This window comes from Pteropus medius, unplaced genomic scaffold, assembly GCF_902729225.1.
Source record: "Pteropus medius unplaced genomic scaffold, Ma_sr-lr_union100, whole genome shotgun sequence".
Lineage (NCBI taxonomy): Eukaryota > Metazoa > Chordata > Mammalia > Chiroptera > Pteropodidae > Pteropus > Pteropus medius.
The window spans coordinates 35,601,928-35,629,644 of NW_024349800.1; the positions used below are offsets into that span (position 1 = coordinate 35,601,928).

The window sequence follows — 27,717 nt, forward strand, 5'->3', positions numbered from 1 at the left end:
GGGAGAATTAAGGAGTTGATTAAAGAGCTTAGGACAATGGCACACGGTGAGTGCTAGATAAGGGTTAACTATTCCTATTACTATTATCATTCCTTCTCCCCTACAGGCCTTTCACAGGCAGTCTTTAAAACTTTATATCTGTATTTATTTACTCCCCACCTCCTTCCATAGGGCTCTGAAGTGGCTGTGCAGAAACAGAGGGCTCAGGGATGGCATTCTAGGCTGAGCTGAAGGCACCAGGAACAGGATTTGAGGTTGAAGACCCAAGAGGGGTGTTCCCCCAATGCCACATCAGGGTGCTTTCCTGCTCCAGCACAAGAGCCCAGCCCAGCCAAACCAGCCCTACAGCTAAAGACACCAACTACCAGGGCTAGATGGGTCCTCCGTCTCGCCACAAATGAGGAAACTGAAGGCTATCACGCCTCTCACACTTCACCGCCCTAACTTGGTGCTCATTGACCACGTCTTTTGTGGACAGAGCTCCGCTGTCAACTTCACTTGAGGGAGAGAGGGGGAGGGCAAACAGAGCCAGACAGCCTTTACCCCATGTAGTTTAAAAACCTGGGTGTGAGGTGAGGGGGTGAAGGGACGGTGCAAGAGTCCAGCCCAAGCCCTGATCTGACACGTGCGGATACCACCATTTCACGGTAGACGGAGTTGCCCACATGATCCTAAAGGGCAGAAAGCAAAAGCCGTTTATCTCTCTCCCCCAAAGCACCCAACCTGCAAGATCTTTCTCTTGGGGCAGACCCTTCCTAACTACCCTGGCTGCTCCTAAGACCAGCACTACAGGAAGAGTAATACCGAAGGCGGCCGTCGCCGGCCGGGGGCAGTCGGGGCGCGCTTCCTGGAGGAGGCGGCGCGTTTCGCGCGCTCCAAGCTTGTGAACCAGCCCCTTTCCTCACTCACCGGTGTCCCGGGAGGTGAACACGGCGCTCGGGACAGCTCGTCGGCTGCCTCCGCCGCTGGGCACGACCAGCGTCTGCATATGCCGGACCAGCTCAGGCATGCGGTCCCAGTGGCCCTCGGCGCGGCAGCGCTCCAGCTCGCTTTCTATCTTCAGGTGGGAGCCGTGCGCGCCCTTCGCAGCCATCTTCGAGCGGGCGCTGTCATGGGAGGTGCGGCCGAGAAGTGGAGACCGGGTCGGGGGCGGCGTCCCGGCTGGGGTGCACAGGCGGGCGGGGTCGACGGTGGCGCGGGCGGCGGCCAGGGCCCAGGTGGCAGCGGGGGCCCAGGCGGAGGCGGGCGGGCAGCAGCAGCACCCAGTGCACCGCCTGGCGCCTCCGGGCTGGGGCTCCGGCTGCGCGGCCCGGACGCGTCCAGGAGCAGCCTCCGCCTCTGCTGCAACAGCTCTTGGCGCTGCTGCCGCCGCCGCTGCTGCAGCTGCTGCCACAGCCCCCGCCCTGGGCCCGAGCGCCGCCAGCTGCGGACCCGCCCCTGGCCGCTGCTCCTCCCCCGTGGGGGCGTGGCGCGGCACCGGCGTGCCCGGCGCGCGGGCGGCCAGCTCGGCCACAGCAGCCCGGCGCGCGAGGGGCGCTGGCGGCCGGCCCGGCGCCAGATCCCCGCCGCCGCCGCCGCGGCGGACTCGGCGCTCACTTTAATGTTGCACGGAGCCCCAGCGCCGGGGGGGCGCCTCGCTCCCCACCCCCTCCCCGTCCCATCGGGGCTCTTGGCCTGGGAGACCCCAGCCCCGACGTCCTAGCTTTATGTGGTGGCCCCGTCATTACTGCTGCCCCCGGCACGTCACAAATCCGGAGAGAGGCTGGCGGGCTCAGCGCCCCCAACTCCGAGAGCGACCCTGCCCGGCGGCCGGTCGCAGCCCGGGGCCAGCCCTGCTGGGACGTGCGGGCCTTGCGCGCCAACCCCGGGGTAAGCGAGAGAACACAGGCAGGTTCGGAGCCTCTCGGCTCTGGACGCCTCTGCTCTGACAGATTTTTTCTTTTCTTTTCTTTTTTTTTAAACCGCGGAGTTCCTCTTTCCGACTTGATTCCCCTGCACTAACCAGCTGGCCTGTCCTCTGCGGAATCCTGTTGTCCTGGATTTCTTAAAGGTTTTAAGCTCTTTTTCCAACTTGGTATTTATTTATTTCTTAATTCTGGTGTCTAAAGAGTGATCAAAGATGTGCAAGGCCTTTGGCAGGGCACAGTCGGGTACTGAGAAGTTCAAAAGATTACATGGTGCGCTGGAGGAAGGGAGCAGAGACTGGTTATGGTGGCCCCACCTCCAGGGCGACCTCGGTTTAAAGTAAGGATAGAGGCCATTACACAAGAAATCACAGCAAGACCAAAACAAAACAAAAAACCCTGTATTTAAGTGACATATTGCATGGCACAGACTGAAGACTCCAGAAAACAGTCAGTGCAAGCTTTTAAGTACAGACTCTTAAGAGTTAGGTGTCTGCCTTCCCCACATGGAGGTTTTCATCACTATCTGACCCTTGATTTCGGTAGAGAGCTTGAACACGGTAGAGAGCTTGATCACTTTCAGTGTTAGGAGACTTGTTGCTTCTGCTTCTGGATAACTGTGACGGAAAGTTTTTGTCAGGCAGAGCCCAGGTTCCTGGTGCTTAGTTCCACTGGGCCCTTCGCTCTGCAGCCTCAGCGCTTTATCTGTTGAAGGCAGTCTTCCTGCCCCCCACTCCACCCCAACTCCTCCGCAAATACCCTCCTTCACAGGTTCCAAATGCAGCTCCACTCTTTGCTTGGAGGGCAGGATTTCCTGACCTTTGGTGCTGCTCTGAGCACCTGGGGTCTGTACTGAACTACCAGAGGCCAGGAGATAGAAGAAGGAAAATTGGGACAGCTCTGGCAGTTAGAATTTAGAGACAGTTTATTTAATTTACACACACTCCTTCTCAACTCTTGTAGCTGGCTTTTAGTTAGTTACCCTTTGGTTGTCCTTGCTGGTCACCAGAACTGGATTTCACTAGGAGAGTGACTTGTGCATGTCCTTTGGGTGAGGGTGGCCTGAGAACACCCTGTGGTTTGCCCCAGGTCTGGCATTCCCCAGAGTCAGCCCAGGAGCAGGGAAAGAAAAGCAGAGTTGATAAGAGGGAGGCAATCCTTACGGAAATAAGCAAACCTCCCCTCCTCCCTCCCTTTTCCATCTTTTGCCAGCCCTGCCCCCAGGTTACTCAGGACTCCAGGGAACTAACTGAAGGGGAATGGCTGCTTGTTCTTCGATGAGTGCTCCAGTATTTTTGTGTGCATGGGTGGTGGTGGGGAGGAACACCCCTTGCCAGTGAAAACCCTGCCTAGTATGATTGTTACAACTTATGAGGAGCTCCTGCTCCTCAACACTGCGGAACACATGCCCCTTCGCTGCTCTTTTCCAGCGGACAAGAGCCCAGTCCACTAGCGACCAGCATTTTTTAGGGGACTAAGAGACTGTAGGAACAAGAGCAAAAAAACACCATGATTGTATCAGTAATATTTGCCAATAAATATTTGGCATAAATAAAGTGTGGCGGTTGTTTTTATTTTTTAATAATCTGAAATCTCTCAGATGAGAGTTTAGAACAAATTTTGATAAAGACTGTTGTCATTTAATAGCTCGAAAATACTACCCAAGAACTTGCTGATCAGGCGAAGCTGAGTTCATTGCTCACTGGAGAGACGGGGAGCATTGCCTTGATGACTTTAGTAGCATATCAGAGGGAAGTAATGAAGTTCAGAGGAGGTAAATCAACTTGCCGAGAAATTCACAGGGTAACAAAGATGGTATAGCATGAGGAACCATCATCTGGTTTAAAGGGGACCCTAAAACCAAGCCGCCAGAAGATTCTACTAGTTTAGCACTGCCCCAGCTGGGAGGCTCTTGCCACTGGATCAGGAGAGAGGCTGTGGTAAGCTAAGCTATTGGTCTTTTTTTAAAAAATCTTTATTTGCTTTAGTAAGACAAAAGTTCACAGAGCAATTTTTTCCCTTCAAGCTTCCATAAAAATGCTGGCAATGTGTGAAACATTTTACAAAAAAAGTTTAAGAACAATTAAAGCAGGGATCCCCAAACCCTGGGCCGCGGACTGGTACAGGTCTGTGGCCTGTTAGGAACGGGGCTGCACAGCAGGTGAGTGACAGTGAGCAAGTGAAGCTTCATCTGTATTTGCAGCTGCTCCCCAGCGCTAGATCACCACCTCAGCTCCACCTCAGATAGTCAGGCATTAGATTCTCATAGGAGCACCAGTCCCTGGTGCCAAAAAGGTTGGGGACCGCTGAATTAAAGTGCATGTAACTTTTTTTTAAACTTTAATTAACGGTCCTTTACTAAATAAAAGGGATTTTTTTTTTTTTTTTTTTTTTTTGCTTCTAATTTCTAGGCCTTGTTGAAGTAATCTATTGGTCTTGATTTTCATGAAGTTAAAGGGCTTGCTGAAATCTCTCCTATAATTATAGGTTGACAGGTTTATGATATCTAGTTAGGCCTGGAATGGGAGGGTATGGAAGAGCTCATTTGGACTCACAAAAAAACCTGTTCAGGTTTGGGTTCCCAGAGAAAAGGTTTGGTTACCAAGGACTTGGATTAGTCAAAGGCATGGGACTTGCAGAGGAGTGGGGAACGCACTGCCTGCAGTGGCCAAAGAGACCTAGGAATCCTCATTCTTGGTGGGGAAACTTTTGTACCACCGGTTGTTGGGAGTAAGAAAATTACCTCCATGGGATAAATCTTGTCAGGTCGTCCACTTTCCTTTGACAAATCGTTAACTATGGAATCCATATGCCTTTTTTTTTTCTGAGCTAAAAGAGTAAGTAGATAGATGAATCGCTCTTAGATGAATCACCTCATTTTTGGAATATAAAAGATCGTCCACATGTTGGATAGGAATAGAATCACAGAGCGATTTAAAGCTCTTGAGGCCCTGGTGGAGGTCTTGTGAAAAGTAGAAGGCACCTCAGTAAAGTCATTAGCGGTCCAGGCATGTTGTCAATTCTCCCTGGAGAGGACAAACAATTATTAACTTTAGATTTAAAGAGACACCAAAGAAAGTACAACATAGTTCTACAGATGTAAAACAGTCTCTTTAAGCCTTGAAGATAAAATAGTGTTTGAGTTTGATTCTAAAGAAGCAGAGAGTGAATAATTTATTTATGGCCCTGAGGACCTAATTACATCTATATTCTGCCCAGTGGGTTTCTCAGTGAGACAATGAGTGTTACAAGGACTTTGTCGAGATATGAAGACTACTACTTTCTCTTTAAGGCTTTTGATTATTAGTTTTAGTTCTTTGTCCTTTGTTTTAGAAGCTATTGTACAAGTTTGCGTAGAGGTTTAGACGAGTCTGTCTGAATTTTGATGGGTTTAGCTCCTGTAGAATATCACTAGAACTGTTTGCCCACAAGAGAGCCTCTATCTGTGCTTGATCTACACAAAAGTACTGGTAAGTCAGTATCCAAATTAACCAGGACCTCACTACGAATAGAGAGGTCATCTGAGGGCTGGAAGGAAGAGACCATTGGGAGAGCATTCACACAGTAAATCTCTTGCTATTAAGTTAATGAGTGTAGTGTCACAAAGGAGAAAAGGATATTCCTTGGTTAAGATTCAAGGCTGACAGTTGAGCTCTGGGGCCTGGAGAAGGTGTGGTGAGGATTATTCCATAGATGCATGACTGGAGCAGTTTGTTGACTCCAAAGAAAAGGTGGTGTAATAGTGCTCGGGTTTAAGGTTGATATTGTGCCCATTGCAATCAAAAAGTTGTAAGGTTGTCCTTTAATTTTTAGAGAAGTGTTTAAGAGTAGAATGAGAAATTGAACATCTTCATTAATAACTTTTTTTGTTCTTTATCCTTGAGTTTATTAGCTCCAGAGCTCTTTCAAAATACAGCTTTCAAGCTTTTGGAGGTTTGGGCATGGGGCTATTCCATTCTCTTTTTTCCTTGCATATTACATCCCTTATTTCTGTTTTAAGGCCATTCACAAAAAGATAAGAGGGAGAGCCACGGTCAAGTCGGCTTCAGGATTTACTCTCTAATCCTGTCCCTCGGTATTAAAGAAACTATTCTCGAAGTCTCCATCAGACTTCTCCTTTTTGGGCTGGAAGAACTGAATCAGAGCACAATATATTTTCATAGGAAAGATAGAAGCCTCCCAAAGACTTTGACCAACAGCTACAGCTTTTCTAAACCCCTCTGGTTTCCTATGCAATTCAAAGTCTATTAAGTCACCAGTAGGGGTCTAACTCTTCTGACTTTTTCATTGCACTTTTCGCATTTGAGATTCCTACTAACATATGAACTAATTGGTACATATCTGGCTGCTCTGGACTATATGCCCCTCAAACTATTCCTAAATTCCTCTGCAATGTTCTTTGTCCTGTCTAGGCCTTGGAAAGTCTTTGACAATGGCTTTCAGCTGACAACGAAACCAGAGCTTAAAATTCACCATAAGAGGATTTCTCTGTGCAGAAGGAGGTCTACCTTAAAGAGGTAAGTGAAGTTTGGTGTATCTGGCTGGCCAGGAGGGAAGGGGAGGTCAGATGGAGAGATGGGGCAGCAGGAGATGGAGGAACACAGGATGGAGGAAGAGGAATAATAGGTTTTAGTTGTGATTCAGGGGGATCTACAAGACAGGTAATTTTAGTTGTTCACATTTTTGTTTTTCTTTGGCCAAAGAATCTGTTAAGGAAATAATTTCGGAATCCAGTTTCTTTTAGATGCTTCCTTGTGCTAATAAAAAATGAAGACCGTTAGTTGTTTGGGATTGTGTTTTCTTTTCATTCTAAGGCACTTCTCAGGTGAATAGCTTTGTTCATATTAAACACTTCTTGTAGTGGCCACTGTAAATTCTAAATTATCCTTGACGAAATGATGCCATTTAGAAAGATAAGTGCGCAAATTTGGGCTACAGCATAAATACACATAAGAAGCAGAAGTTGGGCCGCAGGAAGACATGAATTGAGTCTATGAGGAAGGTTCTCATAAGATGTTGATAGTGGCCAAATACAAACTTTGTCCCTGGGTCAGCTTAGAAACAGACTTATTAGGACCCACCTGTCCTCTTCATCATAAACTTTCCTCCTGTAGATGCACAACAGTAAGTGACCAGGCTAGACAATGATGAGTAGCAGCCTTGTTACTAATAAGGCAGATACCCACCGAGGGGAAAAGACTTTCAAATATGGTCAGAAAATCAAAGGATTCCTAAAAAGGGTTCCTTATTTCTAGGAGACAAAATAGACTCAGTATTTGGGGAGCTCAATAAAAAGAACAATTAAAAAAAGAAATTGGAACTTGCTCCCAGTGCAAGCTTAGTGTGGTCTAAAAGACCCTGAGGGACTTGAAGACCTCAGAGGAGTCAGGGGTCATAGGGCCACAGGGGTGGGAGGTCTCAGTTGGATCTCAGTGGGCCTCAATAATTGAATGCTGACTCCCCCAAAATATCTTCAAAACAACTTTGTGATAATGCAAAGCTGAGTTTGTTCTCATCATAGGAAGGGAGAACGCTACTTTGCTGAACCATAAGTAGCATCTGGAATGGGGAGGCAAAGTTGGGAAATTTATGAAGTGTTAGGGTGTATTGTAAGGCAGCTCTTCCTATGAGGGGGCTTAATTAGGACTGGAAAGACTCATGAACAATAGCTGAGAATTGTTGGGCAGGGCAAGATGAGGGTTTTGAGGCAAGGGTTTCAAAGAGTCTTGGAGAATAAAAGTGGTTTGATGTGATCTCTTAAAAAGTTGAAAAGTTCATTTAAATGGTTTCTTCTAGAAATTTTTGCAAAAAATAAAAGTCAGTTACAATTTTTATCATCCTGAGCAAGAGTTGCCTGAAATAGTGAAGTCATGTCAGTGTCAACAGTAAGCTGTTTGGGTGTAGATAGCTTTGGTTGTTCCTGTGTAGTGACTCAAAGATGTATTATGTGCGATTATTACAACATCCTCTTGCTCCTGTCAAATCACTTTTATTTATACTGGTTGCCACAGTATAAATGGCCGTGAGTAGTGCGGTCATCCAGAGGTAGAGATGGCCTAATGAGGAAAAAATCTTTTTTTCATGGTCAACAGCCCTTTCATCTACTTAGATCACTAGCGTATGTGATGTAGAGCAGAATAACAAACTGTCTTCCTAAACTTCTGTAATCATGTTACCCACGGTAAGAAATCAGCTTTTACTTATTACTACGATCATTGGCTCATAGAATTTCTGGACCGTGGGGTCTCATGTCTTACTGAATTGTCAGTACTGTGGACCATACAGCTGAGCCAGCCCTCCTGGAATGTTGACATGAAAATGCTGCCAGGGTCTGGCTATGTGGTCAGTCTTTCCCTTTGACAGCTGCCAGAAAAAAACTGGGGGTAATAATTAGGCAAGGGATAAGGCCCTACAAAGGCTGTGTTCAAAGCCATGAATTCTTTGTCCTTATGCATAGTAGGTACTTAGTAATTATTTATTACATTAATTTTAGACTCCTAAAATGTTAAAGGTTATCCCAAGCCTGGGAGATGAGAGCTCTGGGATGCCTCCTATCTCTACCTTCCCACTTCATGGTTAAAATACCAGCACCTCCCTCCATGCACTGACCTCCCTCCCATCATTCCACTTCCTTCTGTTTCCTGGGGTTTCAGGTGACTCCTGCTTCTCTTTGGTGGCATCTATGTCATCTTGTAGGACTACTACAACGGTCTTCTCCCAAGAGTGGGGGCCCACACTTTTTCTCAGCTTTGGCCAGTTCTGTTTCTCTGCTCAGATACTACCATCCCGGGGGAGAGAAATCAGCCCAACCCACCAGGCACTTGGAGCCTTTTCAGCTCACCTTAGCTGGTCTGACTTTAAGCACCCCCACTCCTAAGGCTACCTGAGTGTCTGCCCCTCAGTGATTATAGCAATTTTGAGCCTTAAACCATAGCCTTGCTCTATCCACTTTTCGCATCTTTGTTTCTTTTCTATATTTGTAAAAAACATTTTTTGTTTTGAAAAATAACATAATTAAAGGAAAGTACATAAAATATTATCATAAAACAGAGAGAGGAAAATAGAACAGAGGAGCCCGTTCTCTCGCCACAGGGACCTCTCCCAGGGAGGTGCTGCTGGCTGCCTCCTGAACTGGGGCTGCAATCATGGAGCTGCAGCCACCCTACCTGACTCTGAAAGCCCAGGGCTGCCCAGCCCTTGCTGCCCAGTCCACTGGAGGGCTGCAGAGCCTTCTGCTCTGCCTCAGCCCCACACTTATCCTGTTTGTAGTACCTGCTGTTATGCAGATGTTGTTTGCATCCATCACAGTGAGCAAGTGTCAATCATAGATGCTTCTGAATACACTCTCTCAATTGGGCTTTCCAAACCTCTAAGAAGGTCAGAGGAAAGGTTTTGATTATGAAGGGTAAAGGGTATTTGAGCTTTTCTTAAAACATTTGAGCAGATAGGAGCAAGTTTATATGGCCATTGCAAGAAAAATAAGACAGAGTACACAATAGCATTTTGTAATTAATTCTGTCCTTAAACTTGGATGGGAGAAAGTTGTTTATTAAAATCCTCTTGGTAATTCTGGTAATAAACTCCTAGGATGGCATCTAAAATTGATCTGCTATATCTTCCTCGTCCTCCACTCTACCTCCAAACTGTAGAGGATGAGCCATCTATCAGTATAGAGAAGTTCATATAAACATTCTGGATGGTTCTTTGACTATAAGGCAGCTCTGAAAACATAATATTCTTTCAGAGAGATCAGTTTTTATCATTCAAACTTTTACTTTTTTTCTGAAAAAGAATGTTCTGTGAAAAGAAGTTCCTTTTAATTTTAAGATATTCCTTTTCTCCATGTGAAGAGTGTTCCTTGAGTATACCATAGATCCTGAGAAAATTTATCTTAATCACTTACAAAGAATAATGAACCAATTGATGACTAAGCAGCAGGTTTGAACTAGTTCTTGAAGTAAGCATTGTGGCCAGGAAAACTCCAGAACGAGTAACTACCTCTGTTCGTGGAGTGGCTATGGTGCTGAAAGGTGACATGTCAATTGAAGTTTTGTAAATTAAATCTTATTAGAAAGGCAGAAACGATCATCATAGAAAATGCCTCCTATATGAAGAGACTTTCATAATGTGAATAGATTATTGTGTTTGTTTAGCTAATGGCCTCTAAATATCCCAGTTTCACAACTAAATACCCAGGTGCTCCAGCTCAACTCTCACCTACTCAGTGAAGCCTTCCTTGCCTAAGAATTAATGTTGTTTCATCTCTGAACTCAATTTTAACATTGTCTGTGTCCAAAGTTCAGCTCTTTTCAATACTCAATTCCTGCAATGCTTTTTTTTGAAAGAGGTGCAATACCTAATACATTTTAAAATGCTTCTCTTGCCACTTCTCTTTTATATTTCTGTCATTGCAATCTTTAGTATATTTATAATAGTCAGAATTTCAGATATAGGCCAACAGGTGTCACATAAAAATAAAATTTAAAAATTTTACCATTCTTTTAAAACTGGTTAACTGATTCATTCACTTATCTATCCTTTCATTTATTGTTATTAAACTGTGTTAGATGTTGGGTAGAAAACAATTATTAATGTTGTTTAGAGAAGAATAAACCATAATTGTGGGAAGTTTTTGAGAAGGCAGGAGAAAAGTCACCTTATATAGGTGATATAATCAAGTTAATTTGTTCTGAGCAGGCATTTTATACAAAACAAAAACAAGTATAATGTACTGAACTGACCTGTACTTTAAAAAAATACTGAAAGCTGAATAGAAGCAGCCCAGATCCCTAAGGGCCAATTCATGAAAGGATCAATTATTTCAATATCCAAGCTCTCTCCAGTCTGCCAAATGTGAAATTTACTCAAAGCTTGGAGTACTTTTGAAAATACACAATGACTATGAAGGTATTTTTAGGAATACTACATGGAATATTTCTATTTAAAGTAATCTTTCAGATATTATTCTCTTATATGCTAAATCAAAATATATTCACTATATTCTAGAATGTTTTTATTCATGAATATGAATGTTTCATAAATGTATTTACTCCTGCTTCATTTGTTAATTTGGAAAGCTAAGCTCATAAGAAAGGAAAAATTCTCAGCAGTCAAAAAATTGGGGGGTGGATAGGAGAGGGAGTGTTAAATGTGTTGATATAGAGGCTTCCCTAGGGGGTTACTGGTTTTAAGAACCAAGGACTTTGAGTTTAAATGGACACAAGTAGACTTTCGCATAAAGTTAGAACTCTCAAAGGGCTGTCAGCCCATCATGAATATTCCCCAGTTAAAATCTCCAGGTCATCAGAAGAATGTGTCAGTAACTGAAATTGCTTCCTTCGCTTACCCTAGCCAGCCTGTTAGAGAGCACACCGCACAGACTAGACTCTTTGCTGGACACCAGCTGATCAATTAGCTGCCCCTCACCCCAACAGCAAACCAAAAAAATCCAAAAACTTACTGTTCTCAGAGTATTTTTAGTTTTTTTCTTCTGACTTATAAGTCCCCTTTTGGTGACAATAGCCTAATGACTATTCTCTATAAAATAAGTGAGTATATATCATTTGCATGCAGATAACTAAATGTCTCTGAGTTATGCTTTGACAGTCAGAAGAATAGAAACAATGGCAGGACTAGACCACAATAATAGAGATAATAGAATTACCAGATTATGAAAAAAGCATGCTTAAAATAATTAGACTTATCTCTAAGTATTTTATGTTTTGAACTGCTAGTGTAATATTTTAAAAATCTCATTTTCATGTGTTCATTGTTAATATATAGAAATACTATTGATTATTGTATATTGACCTGTAGCCTGTGGCCTTGCTAAATTTACTTTACAGTTCTAGTAGGTTTTTTGTAGTTTCTTTAGAATTTTCTATGTGTATGAATAAAGACTGTGAATAAAGACTGTTTTACTTTTTCCTTTCCAATATGTGTGCCTTTTGCATCTTTTTCTGCAGTGGCTTAAAGTTCTGAAACAATGGTAAATAGGTGTTGAAGGTGGACATCATCCTTGCTTTGTTCCTGATGTTTGGGAAAAGTATTCGGTCTTCCACTCCAAGAACATCACCTGTGGGTTTTTAGTAGGTATCCTTTATCAGCTTGAGAGATGACCCTTCTATTCCTAGTTTGCAGAAAGTTTTTATCATGAACTAGTATTGAGTTTTGTTAAATGCCCCTTTCCCCCTACCTTTTTAGATGATCATATAGCTTTCCTTATAATCATATTTCTTTCTTTCTTTAAATACTGAAGGAAAAGAACTCTGAAGTTTTATATACAGCCAAATTTTCATTTCATTGAGAAAGAATAAGAATAATGTTCTCAGGTGCACACAAAATTCCACAGTGAAAACACCTTTAACGGAAGTGTTCAAGTAAGAGAAACAAATCCAGGAGAACCTTCAAGAGATATGAGATATCAGTGATCAAATATTTTGATAAATTTATTGCTTTTGAAATGAAAAAGGCTAAGACTGAAGAAGAGAATGTTTATTCAAAATAACTAACGTCAAAAATTGCAAACAAAGACAGCATGCTTATGAAGAAGGAGGCAAAAGAGATATTAAGAAATGCTAATGTATTTGACTTGTTAAGGGGAAGGTATATATTTTTAGAAGTTTATGATAGCAATAGTCGTGGGACTTTTCATCAGGACTGATAATGATCTTTGATGATAGACGTAGAAGAAGTGAGGTCATTAAGTACAATGGTCATCATTTACACCACAATATATCCGAATTCAGAACATCCCAATAGAAGCCAAAATTCCAACTTTTTAGCACCATGTTTCATCCTTTTCAGAAATATGAATAAAAGAGGTAGAAATACGAGGCCCTTCCCCAGTGCCATGATGAAAGCAAGATTTAGATTTTAGTGACATCAGTATTTTGAACCTTGAGCTTTTTATGGTTACCTTGAGTTTTTTATCCCCTGGGACAATCATCTTAGAAAGATTCAGGATTTAAGGTCCCCTTAAAGGTGAGGAGGGAACACAAACGTGAAAGAGCTGAGTGGTGTGATGTTCTAAGGCACATCCTTGTCAGGCAGGTCAATTTTAGCAAAGCGTGCATATGAAAATAGAGGACCCGCAAAGCAATCTCTCAAACCACTGGCGCCCCTTGGAACATCTTCACGTTCCCTCTGAATACTCATGCTCCATATGCACAGTGATAGTCCATCGTGATGGGAACGAGGAAAGAACAGAAAGGGTGTAAGGTAGACTGGCTGGCTAGTTCTCATGGCTTTAAACATAAGAGAGCTTTAAAAAATTTTTTAAATCACCAACTCTGAATTTTAAATTCTTGTCTCAAACCACAGTTGGAGCCTCTGTGTCTTAAACAGTCTCTTTTCTCTTGGAGCTGCTGAACATAAATAGCTAAAATCCAGTTGCAGTGCTGGATATTGTGAGAACCTATATCACAAGGTAAAATGAATTTATAAACAAATCATGTCTCTTATGAGAAAGTTATGGCATAAACTAAGAACATGGGACCTTGAGAATTAGAATGGGGGAATCTAGGTGGATTTCAATCAGTCTGAAATTCCTTGAGTCTCCCCTGCCAGTAGAAGCAGGCTCGCTCTTCCTTCCATCCTTTGATCCCTTGCTGGTGACTTCTATTAGGTGAGCAAGCAGGAAGCCAGATGTCATGAGAGGCTGGGAAACGCAATCCACTGGAGTCAGCCCCCTTCTGATGCAGAACACAATAAGGGAAGAGTGTGGAATGGCTCTGAAGGCAAATAGGCCCAGGACAAGACACAGCCTTTGCTTTCTGCATGCTACTAATGTCCAGAGTCCTGCCATGGCCTCTCATTGTCAGGTAGATCTACTTTGCATTCTCAACCACCGGGTCTCATCTAGGGTGCTTTGCTCTCATACCTGGCCCCCTTGGAGGGCTTGGGAATTCTTGCCTCCTTTCACTGAACCACATTGGAGATCAAGGGACTCCTTGAGGATGCTCTTAAACCCATCTGCCTGGTTATCACCCTCAGTATTGCTTCTCCATTGTTTAGGTCTCATATTGGGCCCCAGAAGGTTTGTTGATCCCTGGAAAACACCCCAGGAAAGTGGGAACACTATCCTGGCTTAAACCCAACCCAACTCATGAGCTCTTGAACCAGCTTCGGATCCTTTTTAAGGGGATTCTACCCGAGAGAGTGTCTCCTAGAGTGCCAGGAGAAACCAGATATTGAGAGAGGGCCAGCAGCCTTCAGAAAGAGGTGCTGCCATATCAAAGGAACTGCAGTGAGGACTCCAACAGGGGAGCCACACAAAAGTACTGCGAGTGAATCAACATTAAATGTTAGTCCAATGGAGAGGAGAGGAGGAAGAGCCAACTTATTGTACCAGTCAAGTCAGAACTTACTTATGCCCTTACCACTCTCTGATCCATCCCCCACTCATCCCTGGTGTGGTCCTAAACACAGCTAGCAAGAGGGGTGAGAGATGATGATTAAGAGAGAGGAACTTGGTTTTTTATTAAACAACTTTCTGTTCTATTTTTTCTAGCCATGTTCATGTGTAATTTAGATGCAGAAACTTTTAAAACTCTAGAAATGTACGTTAACCATTGTATATAATCAAATTATTATGTAGACTATACCGTATAAATGAACAATCTCTAATTTCAACACAGGGCAGAGTCTTCTTTTTCCCCTAGGCAGCTTGCTTTCCCAGTTACACAATGATGATTTCAAACTTTGACCCACTCAATCTCCCTGCCCCTCCCCAATCATGGCACTCTCAGAAAATAGTCATGCCTCCCAAATTTCAAGCTAAACCCCATCTGGGCTTTGTGTCTTTTGCATCTCTCCTGTCTCCTCAATAACCTTATTCTTTCAGTTTTGTCCACTCTACGGCTTCCTCAATCTCATTTTTGCTGGTTCATTCCCCAAAGAATTTAAACGTATGCAAGGTCCTCCATCTTAAAGACAACTTTTCCTGGATCCTGTGTCCCCTCTAGCTACTTTCCTTTCCCTTCACAGCCAGTGCTTGAAAGACTTGCTCATACTTGCTGTACTCAGGGCTTATCGACCTGCTGCCCAGCACTCCACATAAACTGCCCTTTGAGCCCCCAGTGACTTCACACTGATAAATTTCAGTTCACATTTGAGTGCATACCTGCTTGACCTCTGTATCACTTAAAAATGCTTTGGACTACAAGTAACTGTTTTTGAGTGGCTTAAACAAATAATAGTCCTCCTCACAAAACAGGATATCTGGAGGTAAGCAGGTGCTGGTTCAGCAGCCCCAAGGCACTGGGGCAGCCTTTCTGAAACTCCCCCACTTCTCTTCATGGTTGAGGATGACAGCTGAGGTGGTACATCCCCCATTCAGGGCTGGAAAAAGGGGAAATGTCTGCACCAGTCACTTTGTCTCTTTTATCAGAAAAGCAAAAGATTTCCCAAGTGCCCCTTGTTTCATTGCCCAGAATTGAGTCACATGGCCATCTAGCTGCAAAAGAGATGAACATTTTTTAGCCTTTATTGTGGAGACAGACAAGAGAGAAGGGGGTTGAAAATGGAAACCGGCCTACCACCAAGTATTAGAATATTTAAGTTTTCTAGAGGTTGGCCTTTGTGTATTCAATGGCAATTAAGGGAATTTGAAACAACAGCTGCAGGTAAAGATGCCACTCATAGGGCCTCATCTTATTTCCTGATAAAGTGCCTTCTCCCTGTCTCCATGTGTGCTGGCTTCAGCTTGGGTATACAAAGAAAATTGTTTATTTTAAGCCCAGCAAAGCTCCAACTTGTGAGGCTCCGACAATTTAGATTGTAAGCTGTAGGTAAGGAGTTCCTCTTTTACTAAGGCCTTATTTGATCTCTGCTTTCAAATCAGTTATCTCTAATCTAGATTTGCCACTCTCTTGAAGGACTTTGCTGGAGTCTACTAAAAACAAAACAAACAAAAAACATACACTAATGTTCTATATTGTTCCTGAGATTTCTTCTATAACACACTTTTGTCAGCATGTGGTTTGTATCCAAGTCCAGTAAGTGACAACAGGTAGATGGTTACAGTACTGCTTATCAGGTTGGTCACCAACTTTCCAATTTGGAATAGAATCTTCACCACTGGCTACCTTAACCTTTAGTTAGCCAATTACACATTTTAGTGTCTGTTTTTACTGTCCTATTTCTGGTACCAAATGATTTATTTGCCTGTTAGGAATGGGTTCAGCTACAAGTTATAGAATACGCAACTATAAATGGCTTAAACAAATGTATCATCTCACTCATGAATGAGAATGGGGCAAGAATGGAAGCAGGGAGGTTGTTTAGGAATCTCTTACAGTAGTCCAAGTAGCAGAGGATGGATTCTTGGATGTCAGTTATACCTCAATAAAGCTCAAGAGGGGAAAATAATTCTCAGAATTTTGGCTTGAACAACTAAAATGGATGGCAGTGACTTTCACTAATATGGACAAAACAGAGAAGTATACATTTAGGGGTGAAACTTAGTATTTTGGGAGACCAAATCAAGTTTGAGATGCCAGTTAGACTTTCATGTGGAGATGTCAAGTAGGCTGTTATGTAGGGGAGTCAGGACTTACAGGTAGAGGTTATTATGAGAGAGATAAATTTTGGAGTCATCTGCTTATAAATGACACCTAAAACCATAGACTAGATGAAATATAAGGAGAGTGCATAGGAAGAGAAGGGGACTCAGGATAGAACCCTGGGCACTTTGACATTTATAGTTTGAGCAGAAGATGAGAAGTCAGTGAAAAGAATCCAAGAAAGAATAGCCATGAGGTAGGAGGAGTGCATGGTGTCAGAAACAGAAGAAAGTGTTTCAAAGTGGGAGTGGTTGGCTGTGATGAATAATACTAAGAGGGCAAGTAAAAACAATGAAAAAGTGCTGCTGGATTTGCATGGAGATGGCAGTTTCAGTAGTTTGGGGGAGAAGAAACCAGAGGGCAAGGTTACATGATGATAGGGTTTATTAGAGAGAGAGAGAGCGATTGGTGATTTAAGAGAGAAAAGGATAAGATCTACAGAAAAAGTGGAAGCATTGGTTAAACAGATTATTTTTCTCCATCTGTCAGACACTGAGCTTCTTGATGAGACCATGTCTTATTTGTATTTGTATCTCTAGTAACTCTGAGCACAGTGCCCAGTACATAGGAGATACTCGAGAAGTGTTACTGAATTCTTGAATAAATGAGCAAATGGAAGAATGGATGGATGGCAGATGCAAGGCTGGAATCTTGAATTAATAGGGTTTATTCAGGGACTTTGGGATCCTAGGACTTTTCTCTGGGATAGGGTTGACAGATTTCAAACTCAGGTGAAGGAGAGAGAAGGAATGAGTCACCGTAATGGCATTTGTCTTGTCTAACTTTCAAGACATTGATCTGCTAAAGCTGACTACAGGTAGAGTTCTGACACCATCTCCTTACTTAACCATTTTTTTTCCCGTCTCCCTCTTTGGATCCAGGCTCATATGAAAAATGATTATATATCTTTATGGAGACAAATGGGAGATGGAATTTAAAAAATGACAGCTCTACATTCATTTACTCGTATGGTCAACAAACTGCACGACAATCTTGTACAGCAGGAAAGGTATAAGGGCAGGTTCATGGGCCTGTTTTCTGTTTTTGTTTTTTAAAATGCTTGCCGTCTATTGAGATAGCAGCTGGTTTCACGAACTGCACGGGTAAGGTGGTGTTTGAACTGGGCCACCCATAAAGTAAGTCTTGGTGGGACTCCTCCACAAGTGTATTGCAGATGATACCGCTTGTGGAACCAAGAAAGCAGAATCTGGAAATAGGCCGATCAGAATCATGGGATTGAGGGCCGGCTCCAGCGTCTTCTAGTGGTTTCATTAGGACAGGAATTAAGATTCCTATTATCATTCTTTCCAATTTGCCGTTGGAGAAACCGCGACACCAGTAAAAGTGGAGACGGAGGCGGAGCTGGAAGCTAGCTTTGTCTTCCGCCCAAACCGTTTTCGCAAGCCTACGTACCAGGCCGGACTCCGTTAGCGGGGGTTTCCGGGGTTGCCTAGCAACCGCCAGGGCCCCTGGGGGTTCAGGTGGTCCGACCCAGGCTGGAACCGAGTGTCACCTTCGGGAAGACAAGCAGAAGAACTGTGTGCCCAGCCCTTGTTGGGCCGGAGCCCGTTACACGTGGAATCACTGGAGCCGTACACACTGCCGGGCGCCGAACAGGGGCGGGGTCTCGTGGCGCCAATGGGCGGGCAGAAAGCGCGCGTGCGCACGGCGGGGCGGGGAGGGGCGGGGCCGGGAAAAGCGGGGGTCGCGGGCTTGGGAGAGCGACACTGGAAGGCTTCGCGTCTGGGGAAGGCGGCTTAGCAGTTTCGGGCAGCGAGGGTGAGTGAACCCGGAAGCAGCGCAGGCGCAGGCTGCGGCTGGGGAGGCCCGAGCTCGACCCTGGGGGTGGAGGTCCAGGCGGCGGCGCTCAGGGGTCCGCGGCAGGCCGCGATCTCTTCGCCCTTCTGGGGGCTCGGGGCCTCGAGCTCGGGTTGAGAGGCAGGAGCGGCCTAGGTGGGGGTCTCGGCCCCCGAGCTGCTTCGGGAACCTTAGCCGGCCAGGAGCAGAGCCTGTCTCCCGGGACAGAAGCCTCCGAGGGCTTTGAAGCCAGTTGGGCCCGGCCAGGCAGATCTCCGCCCTCCGGGAGGACTGGCGATGGGGCGTCACTCCGTCTGCCGCTGGTACCCCCGTCCCTGACCCCTGTCTCACCCTAGAGGAGACCACAAACTGGTCGTGTCTGGCAGGGCGAGCTTGGCAAGGCTGTGCCTGGAGAGTGGGAAGCTAACTTTTCTCTTGTATTCCCTACCTGAGCATAGCAGCGCCATCTACTCAGGGCCCAAGCCAGAACCTGGGCGTCGAATCCCACATCGAATCCATCACAGATCTCTCTTGTATACATCCACTTTTCCACTCCTAAACTCTGCTCCAAGCAAGTTCAGTCAGCGTTCATCTCTCCCCTGGACTACCTCAAGTAGCGTCCCGATTGGTCCCCTGCATCCTTTCTTGATCCTCTGTAGTTCGTTGTATACTGGAAAGCCAGAGTAATGATCTTAAAACACAAATCTGATCACGTCACCAGACCCCTCCCCCCATCTTGTTTCTACCCTTAGAGTGGATTCCCATTGCTCTTCCAAGCTCAAACAGGATTTGTAAGCCCCTTCATGACCTGCCCTCTTTTACTCTAGTTCATCCATCTCTACTATGCTGTGCCTTGAACCATATAGTGAACCTTTTTTAGTTCTTGGATTTGACCAAGTTCTTTCTAGGCTTAAGTGTCTGTTACATTATGTTACCTCTGGCTGAAATGCTGTCCTTTAGTTGTAAAAATCCTCATTTTTAACGCATTACTCTAAGTGTGGGTTTGGCTTCATGGTACCCCACAGGTGTCTATTTACTAGTTTCTCTTTTCTACCAGGCTGTAAGCTGTGTGAGAGGTATCTGTCTGGGTCACAGCCCTATCCTTTGTACCTTGAGCAGCACCAGGCTGTTAGGAAAGAGTATGTTAGTTAAATGTATAAGTGGAGCACGACAGCTCCTTGGGCTCCCTAAATGAACAAATAGATCAAGTTATTAAATACCTGCTCTTTCAGAACCAGTTCGCAACCTCTATCCCAAATAGAGGTTTCTTTGGCCTAAGAACTTGGTTATTTTCTCGTCTTCATTTCAGGCCCGTGAAAGTTTTAAATGGGGAAGTACTGATCGGGGTTTTCTTTGGCATTGACTCTGGGTACAGAATGTCTGGATGTTGATGAATGTGGCTGCTTTGAGTCTGACTTCTTAACTGAGGGCCCTTGGCATGAGAAAAAAGCTGCTAACAGCTGCTGCGGTCTTAGGGAGGAAGGCTGGCTCTAAACTCTTCTGAGCTGATAGGACAAACTACATAAGGGGAGGGAAGGGTGGGCCAGGCCAAATCACTGGTGGGAAGGCTCCAAAGGGAAGTTATTTTTCCAGCTTAGGCCAGATCTTTTGTGATAGGGAACAACACACCTAGGGAGAAGACCCACTGCCCTGATTCAGACGTGAAGGTGTGCGATCTTTAGGTCAGCTTAGCACTTTGTGTTAAATTCACTAGGTTAAGGGAGAGACAGAGAAGATAAGTTGGTTCCCAGCCCTCAGAGAGGGAGGAAAAGAAAAACAGAAAAGGAGAACAATAGTGTGAGAGACTGCAGACTGAGATCAGAAGAGGGAACAATCGATCTTGGCTGGAAGAATCCGGAGATGATATTTAAACTGGGCCTGGAAGGAAGAGTGAGGACAGAAAGATAGAACCAGCAAAGCAAATGCTCTGGAACTGGAAGAGGCCGCTGGAGCAGTGAGAGTAAGGGGAGCTCTGTTATAGCCCAGGTACTGACGATGGTCCAGTGCTTCGCTCCCAGGACTGAGGCTTCTCCTTGTGAAGGATGTCTCAAACATGGGTTGTGTTCGGAAGTCTCTTTCAGAAATCTCTCCTCCTTTTGGTTTTTCTGAAGCCTATCCTTTACAGTTTCTCAAAGAAGGCCAGCGAGGTCAGGAACTCCTGGAGTTTATCTGCCCGGCTGTTTAGGTCATGGTCTGGGGCTAAGTAGTTGGAGTGTGGGTGATGCAACCTATTCTTTGGACTGAAGGGAGTTGCTTATGTTTCTTTTTGAATGTGACAGTTTAAAGTGTTAGGTGGCAGTGAGATTCCCTGTTTTCGTTGCAGCACTTGGAGGCAATATTTTTCCTTTGTAGATTTGGCTTTTGTTGTGTTCTAATGCAAGTTTTCTTACGGGTTTGGTTCCAGGCCACCAGAATAAAGCAAATATGGCAATAAAGTGAGTTATGCAAATTTTTTAGTTTCCCAGTGCATATAAAAGTTATGTTTATACTATACTGTAGTCTATTAAGTGTGCAATAGCATTGTGTCTAAAAAATATATACATATAATTTAAGTAAAAATACTTTATTGCTAAAAAATATGAGCCTTCAGGGAGTCGTAATCTTTCTGCTGGTAGAGGATCTTGGCTCAGTGTTGATGAAACGCAGTAAAGTGAAGTGTAGTCTAATGAGGTATGCCTCTAGCGAGAAACCTGCAATAGCAAACCTAGACGGGATATGTTCAGTAGCAATGGTTCTTGGCCTTTATTCTGCCTCCCTGGAAGAAAGGATCATTTGGACCCATAGTTGCTGTACTGCCAGTCACTTGGTTGCTTTTCGGTGTTCCTAGAAGAGACTCCTCCCACCCGCACCACTTTGATATACTAAGCTTCCAACAATGCACTTATAGAAAATGGTGCCATGGGTTCAGTGATCACTCAGCTCAACTATCTGATAGGTATCTCCCCCGCAAAAGTTTTATGCTCAGTTTAACAGGACCCTCTGAAGGGAAGCACTCGGGACCATATGGGAAGAATGCCTAAGCCAGACTCAGAATTGAAGAAGGCTTGCTGGAGAAACAGACCTCTCCCATGTATAGTCTGAAAGCCTTGGAAGGAACCGGTTTTTCTTTCTGGTCCTCCCTGTCCCAGAACTCTAAGATGTGTGGACAGAACAAGCTGTTCTGCTCTGGCCTGGACCGTCATTGCTGAGAGTAGCTTGAAATCTTGTTCTCTGGTGCCAGGTGCAGTGGCAGTAGCCTCATCAGTGTCTGGACATTTTTATTTGGTAAAATTGGAAGTGTAGTTTTTATTCGTGAATTATTTTCTTGAGCTGAGAACTGGAAGCCCCTTTTTTATTCCATCATATAGCATTGGAACAAAATTATGGGACAAATTACATGAAATACATATTTGTAAGGAAAAAAACATGTTTATAGTAGAACTTTTAGAAGCATTAGAAAAGTAAAAAGAAAAATCAAAATCACTCCTAATCTCATGACTCAGAAGTTAATCTTTGTTTTCAGTTGATGTGTGTGTGAAATACACATACGTTCTTTTTTACAAAAGTGAATTTTTTCTTTTTTATATTTTATTTTTTAAGCTTTTATTTGTTTGTTTGTTTTTATTATGGTGACATTGGTTAACGAAATCCAGTAAGTTTCAGGTGTACAATTCAGCAGTAAGGCATATACATATTGAGTTGTATATTCACCGTGAATTATTTTTTACAAACTTTTGCAGCCTGTTCTTTTTTGTTTGATATGTAATGAACATCTTTTCCTGTTATTAAGTATGACAGATTGCATTAGGATATCCCTGTTCAGTAGTAAGACTACCCGCTGCTTTTTGCACCCTAAAAATTATATATCCCAGTGACTGTTGTTCCCTTAGGGAGGGGACTATGGAAGGTGATAAAGCTGTTAGGCAAAGTGGGTTTGGCATTCTCCCAGGGTCCTGCTCTGCAGAGCCTTTTAGGTTGGTTGAGGGGGCCGCAAAACGTCTGCTTCCCAGTTTAGGTACAGGGAGTAGAGGTGGTGAGTTGATGGCAGCTTTGGAGCTGAATTCTGTGTAGTGTGTGTAAGGGGATAACCTGTACCCTTTGCTTTCTTTTTACTGTTATAGGCTTGGAGCTGTGGCTATAGTTGTCCCCTTAGAAATCACTGGTCCTTGTTATCCAGCAGGATCTTTGCTGCCTTTTAGGAAGTGAATGCTTAAGTCAGGGCTTTTCCTGGTGTTGGAGTGGAGGCCTCCTGGCTGTCCTTCCCTTTCCTTTTAAAGGTCGGTCCATAAGCCCCAGGAAGGACCAGAACATTCAGTTTAACCATCAGTTAGTAAAGGCCTGCCTGAGCCTTGGTGGGGAATACTGATGGGAACAAAGCACTCCTGCCCTCAGGGAGCTTGCTGTGTAGCTGACTGTGTCTTCTTGTTGTTGACTACAGTTCCAGGTCTAGCCAAACTGCAGGAGTATTTGATGGAATCCTAATTTCTATGTTTCTCTCTGTCCCAATGCTCTTTTACAGTAGTTAAGTTACTTGCCTCTGTCACAGCCCTGGGAGATGAGCGAGGCAGGGGTTAATGTCCTCTTCTCTGTGCTGGCCTTGAACTGACCCACCTTATCCTTTTTCTCATCTGCCCTTGCTCCACAAAATACCTTCCCTGCTGCCAGATGAGCCATTCAGAAACCAAGCTCCAACCTCATCTCCCATTCATTAGCTCCTCATTTATCTTTAGGAAACTTCAATCCCCTTGGCCTACCATGCAAATTCATGCCCAGTGTTGCTTGGTCAACCTCTGCAGCCTGTTGTCCACTGTCCTGCCTACTTCATACTCTCTGGGCTCCAGCCCGACTACACCACTTGGAGTTTCTTTCCCACTCTGCTTGCACCATTCCTTTAGTCCTTCAGTCCCTGCACATCCACAGCACACCCATCTGTTCAGGCCCAGCTGACTTGTCCCCACATCTGTCAGCCTTCTCTGATTTTTGCCTCACCCAGAGGAAATTGCCTTCTGCGAACTCTCATAAGGTCTATCTTCTTTAGTACACCTCACTTCCTGCCCTTATTAGCGCTCTCAGCAGGAAACATTTCTCTCACCAGACTGTAAGCTTCTTGTAGGAAGGACTGATCTTCAAATCCCTTTAAGCTGTCAGTGAGTTGCTTGGCATCCTGAAGGTGCTACAGGAGATGTCGTGGATCCACTCATGTGAGTGGTGGGGACCTGGAATACCCAAGGTCATCCTGTGGTCTAGTGGCAGAGTTGGCCTCTGGCCCAGTTGGACGTATTCTCTTCCCTAACCTTGCTCCTTCATTGGGTTTCCCATGAGTATACTGTGTCGAGTCTTGAAGGAGCCTTCGCTCTGGTATTCGCACCTTCATCTTCTATGTTCCCCACCTCCCAGGTACCGGTGACCATGAGATCTCTGCAGCTGCTCAGAACCCCCTTCCTGTGGGGCCTACTCTGGGCCTTTTCTGCCCCAGGTGCCAAGGCCCATGAGCCTGGGGCCAGCTCCTCCCATCCTGGCAGCGTGGGCCTGGATAAGAACACAGTGCACGACCAAGAGTACGTATTCAGCCAGGGCTGTGGGCCAGGGGTCTTTCCTTCTCCATAGCTGCAGCCAGCTGCAGTGGTTCCCTCGGTCTTCTTTTCCTTCTACTGTTTTTACTCCTTGACATTTTTCAAGGATGATATTTATTCCTTAGAGCCACATGTGATTCAGGTACTCCTTTTTCATCATCATATCACAGATGGAGGATCTTGAGGCCCTAACGGGATAAATTACTTTCCTAGATTCATTCTGTCTTTCACCACAAACAGACAGATGCACGCATGCACACATGCACACACAGTAGTACTGGCAGAATTCAGAATAGAGCTGAGGTTTTTTGACTCTGACAGGACCTTTTTATTTTTTTATTGGTACATTCAAGCATTGAATCATTTGTTGTGACTTTTGTCATGGGCCAGCTAGCCTTACACATTATACTCTGTTATCCTTGAATTATTTTCAAAAAGTTCTTTTTTTTAATTGATAGCTTCAAAAATTGTCATAACAACATTCTAATAATAAAGAGGAAAAAAAACACTGTGTAATCTTGCCAGCATAACAGATACACTGTTGGATTTATTTTCCCTGCTCCTTTTGTGGCCTTGCCTATATCATCCTTGAGTGTGGCCTGCCACCGTTTCTGTATTTTTTTCTGGGGTGGATAAAGTTTCAGATCTTAAACTTTTCAGAGTCCTTAAGGTTTCAGTATGATCTCACTGTCGCTGCCAAGTGGTCTGAGTGTAACTATTGGTTTTTAGGCATATCATGGAACATCTAGAAGGTGTCATCAACAAACCAGAGGCGGAGATGTCCCCACAAGAACTGCAGCTCCATTATTTCAAAATGCATGACTATGACGGCAATAATTTGCTTGACGGCCTAGAACTCTCTACAGCCATCACTCATGTCCATAAGGAGGTAGGTCAGGCTACGGCGCAGTGGGCAGCATCTCAGAAAGGCCTCCCTTTGATAATTCAGTCCCCAGTCTTGATGACTCGTGCTGTCCTTGTGCAGTGATATTGCTGCTTCTCCTTTTTCTGCTCACCGCTTTGTTCTGTCTCTTCCTGTTCAGTGGTCCTTGTTGCAAAGGGTGACCTGCTAAGGCAGAAGCCCCTGGGCCTTGTGTCTTTAACAAGTGCTACAGGCAGTTCTGCTGCACACGGAGTTTGAGAACCAGTGCCTAAAAGACAGATCACATTCAAAATGCAGAGCAGGGAACAAGTTATTTATTTGAGAGGAATGGAGAATTGGGATTGAGGGACTCAGCAGTAATTGAGTTCAGTACTCTGAACAAAGCAGTTTACAGAGCACTTTCAAGTAGGTTAGAGATCTCATTTGATCTTTGCAACAGCCTGTGAGTAGGCAGGGCCAGAGCTTGTCGTTACCCTGATTTTAGAGGTGAGGAAACTGACATCGAGATCCTTTGTTTCCAGATCTTGTGTCTGTCCTGCTCTGCTACACTGCAGTGTAGAGGAGGAGAGGCAGAGCTGGTGAGGTCGGTGTGATCACATCGGCTGCCCGGGAGAGGAGGTCTGCCCGGGAGAGGAGGTCTTGCTTTGAAAGCAGTGGAGCACGCTAACAGCTCTGTACAGGAAGATCCTTGGCTGTGGGAGGCTGACTGATGGATGTGACAAGAGACTGGCCTCAGGGAGAGGAGCTGGGATTCAGCATTGTGGCAGGCGAGGGTGGTGGTGGCGACAGGAGAGGAGAGGGTGGACGAGGGAGAGGTGCGGAAGGAAGAGTCAGTCGGGCACACGAACAGCATTAGCTTAGCACTTGACACGGGAAGCCCTGCTGCACCTGCCTCTGGAGCCGGAGAAGCACCTTCACTTCAAAGATCAACAGGTTCTACTGGCCGGCAGTGCCTTCCCCCTCTTGTTCTGACGCCAAAATGTTGTCCAGTGCAGGCTGATTCTACTTTATCAGGGCAGATTGTGCCCAGAGCTGACCCTCGGAAGGGCCTGGGCTGTGACATTTTCTTGTGTGGGTCATGGAATCTATGAAACACATAATTCTGTGTAAGCCAGACCTAGCCTTCTACAGTGACCATGTATGGCTTTTGTCATTAGAAAAAGATGAAAAGTCATTTTCAAAATAAATAAGCAAGGGCCTACTTTGATCGCTTCTTTCTTTTAACTGGTGAATATAATTTCTAAATTGGATTATTATGAATTGGCTCTGTATCTGATATATGGTTTGTGGAGTCCTAGGAGTAGCCACATATTACATTGAAGGAGTTATTGGACACATAACAGCTTGGACATTTTGGAAATTTAGCTAAGCACTTCCAGTAAAATGTGCAACTCATCAGTGTTTAATTTATATTTTGCAGGAAGGGAATGAACAGGCACCACCAATGAGTGAAGAGGAACTGATTAACTTAATAGATGGTGTTTTGAGGGACGACGACAAGAACAATGATGGATACATCGACTATGCTGAGTTTGCAAAATCACTGCAGTAGACATTATTTGGCCATCTCCTAGTTATTATGCAAATGTGACCTGTTATAATGTGATTGAACACGTTCGTTTGGTAATGCAAAATGACTCATTTCCAACTACTGCCGAAGTATTTTGGCAAGAACCTGTAGCAATTGTTACACTGGGGTGAGAAAGAGAAATCAAGAGAAATTAGAGAAGAGAAATGGGACATGTTGTAGTTCTCACGTACTGTTACACCTCCTGTTGCACAAGGGCTTCATTAAAGAATCTTTTTAAGAATCTTGTATAATTGGAGCTGAGTACTCAGGAACATGACTGTGGAATACTGCTAGTCTCTTGGTTTTAATTCATGCTACTTGAAAAGTAAGACAGGCTTTGCCAAGTGGACACACTTTTCAGTAACAGTGAAGGAATGTAATGAATGCCAAATGTTTCCCCTTGCGGGTCCCATCTCTTCAGGTAAACATGGTCAGTGTTCTGTTAAAGTTTCCCTGGCCTAAATGATTGCTTGCTTTGGGCAAGTGAGTACCGATTAGGCTATTTCAAAGCCACAGCATAAGACAGCTGTCAGATATTGAGTTCAGCTAGCCATGAGTCTGTATCTTTGGTGCTTTGGCTATGATATACCACTGACCTAACTGATTGACCTTTTTCAGTTTTTCAGTATTTTATAGAACTACTGCCACATCCTTAATACTTTATTTCTTTCATGTCTTCTTCAACCTGGGAGAGACCTTGAATTTAAAAGTATTCTCTAATCAATAGCAAATGTTTTAGCTTTCCTAATATTTGTATTTAACTCTTATTTCTAGAGTTTTGTTTTTGCAGTTTAGAAACTGTTAGGAATGTAAGGGTTTATCTTTTCTGCTTGATACAGCAGGGGTAAAACTACTAGCTGCTCTAGCCTAAGTGAGAAGTGAAAAGATCATTCACCTGCTATAAGTTATATTTAGAAGGAATGTTTTTAAAATTACCTCTTTTAGCCTAAATACACAATTAGGAATGATTAGAAAAAGAATTCTAAAAACTTTAACAGTATGAACCTCAATAGTAGTTGAAAATGAGAAGCAGTAGCAAATTGTAATTTGGTTATTGGATGTGATGGACATTTCTCTGACAGAAAACCTGAGGTGATGATTGAATGAGGAAAAAATGCATAAAATTTGCTGTAAGTTGTATAGAGACATTTCTTTATTAAAGTATTCTTATAAGAAAACATATGTATTTGTAAAAATGTTTTCCTGTGTCAAGTATTTGTGTAGTCAGAGCTGAATTGTAAACTATTCTTATAAAAGCTAGTTATTTTCAAAGATTTATAAATTGAATTCTAGATAAATGACCAATAAAACTGATGAAACAAAACAAAGAGCAGTTGATTTCATCCACATAGGCTTCTTCTACCACTACATGAAGGCTTTGTTTCCTTCATACAGATGTTTATGTGCCTGCTCCATTGCAGGTCCCGAGACCATCCTTGGCTGTACC

General features: G+C 44.1%; 2 protein-coding genes and 2 long non-coding RNA genes across 8 annotated transcripts in view; 2 read left to right on the top strand and 2 right to left on the bottom strand.

Moving 5' to 3' along the window:
- Nucleotides 1-1,437, bottom strand: part of TTC7A (tetratricopeptide repeat domain 7A) — a 109,163-nt gene extending 107,726 nt beyond the window's left edge. Inside the window, exon 1 of one of the 2 annotated variants that reach the window (XM_039887227.1) lies at nucleotides 910-1,437. In XM_039887227.1, coding sequence (XP_039743161.1) covers nucleotides 910-1,093 — 184 coding nt within the window. In that variant the 5' untranslated portion in view covers nucleotides 1,094-1,437. The remainder of the gene's footprint in view (nucleotides 1-909) is intronic. The other variant, XM_039887229.1, reaches the window with a different exon arrangement.
- On the top strand, nucleotides 925-17,343 carry LOC120621677 (uncharacterized). 2 transcript variants are annotated; one of them, XR_005658238.1, is made up of 5 exons: nucleotides 925-1,063; nucleotides 6,317-6,421; nucleotides 11,870-13,332; nucleotides 13,531-13,726; nucleotides 13,920-17,343. It is a non-coding gene; the product is annotated as an uncharacterized LOC120621677 (long non-coding RNA). The 2 variants fall into 2 exon arrangements; XR_005658237.1 differs by having other exon boundaries at nucleotides 13,531-17,343.
- On the bottom strand, nucleotides 2,812-18,159 carry LOC120621678 (uncharacterized). Of its 2 annotated transcripts, XR_005658240.1 has the most exons (3): nucleotides 17,882-18,159; nucleotides 4,648-4,930; nucleotides 2,812-2,995 (listed from the first exon to the last, which is right to left on the bottom strand). It is a non-coding gene; the product is annotated as an uncharacterized LOC120621678 (long non-coding RNA). The 2 variants fall into 2 exon arrangements; XR_005658239.1 differs by lacking the exon at nucleotides 2,812-2,995 and having other exon boundaries at nucleotides 4,264-4,930.
- MCFD2 (multiple coagulation factor deficiency 2, ER cargo receptor complex subunit) lies at nucleotides 17,364-27,594 on the top strand. 2 transcript variants are annotated; one of them, XM_039887231.1, is made up of 4 exons: nucleotides 17,364-17,477; nucleotides 23,642-23,802; nucleotides 24,547-24,706; nucleotides 26,121-27,594. In XM_039887231.1, exons 1-4 carry the CDS (start codon nucleotides 17,379-17,381, stop codon nucleotides 26,250-26,252), a joined length of 552 nt encoding a protein of 183 aa, XP_039743165.1. In that variant the 5' UTR covers nucleotides 17,364-17,378; the 3' UTR covers nucleotides 26,253-27,594. The 2 variants fall into 2 exon arrangements, with proteins under 2 accessions (XP_039743165.1, XP_039743166.1); XM_039887232.1 differs by lacking the exon at nucleotides 17,364-17,477 and adding an exon at nucleotides 18,147-18,247.
- The last annotated feature ends 123 nt before the right edge of the window (nucleotides 27,595-27,717 follow it).

Bases quoted from the DNA above. Each gene is read 5' to 3' on its own strand.
- MCFD2 (XM_039887231.1), top strand. From the start codon at position 17,379: ATGGAGACAAATGGGAGATGGAATTTAAAAAATGACAGCTCTACATTC. The intron at 23,803-24,546 runs GTACGTATTCAG...ATTGGTTTTTAG, and splicing joins AACACAGTGCACGACCAAGA to GCATATCATGGAACATCTAG. The intron at 24,707-26,120 runs GTAGGTCAGGCT...TATATTTTGCAG, and splicing joins TCACTCATGTCCATAAGGAG to GAAGGGAATGAACAGGCACC.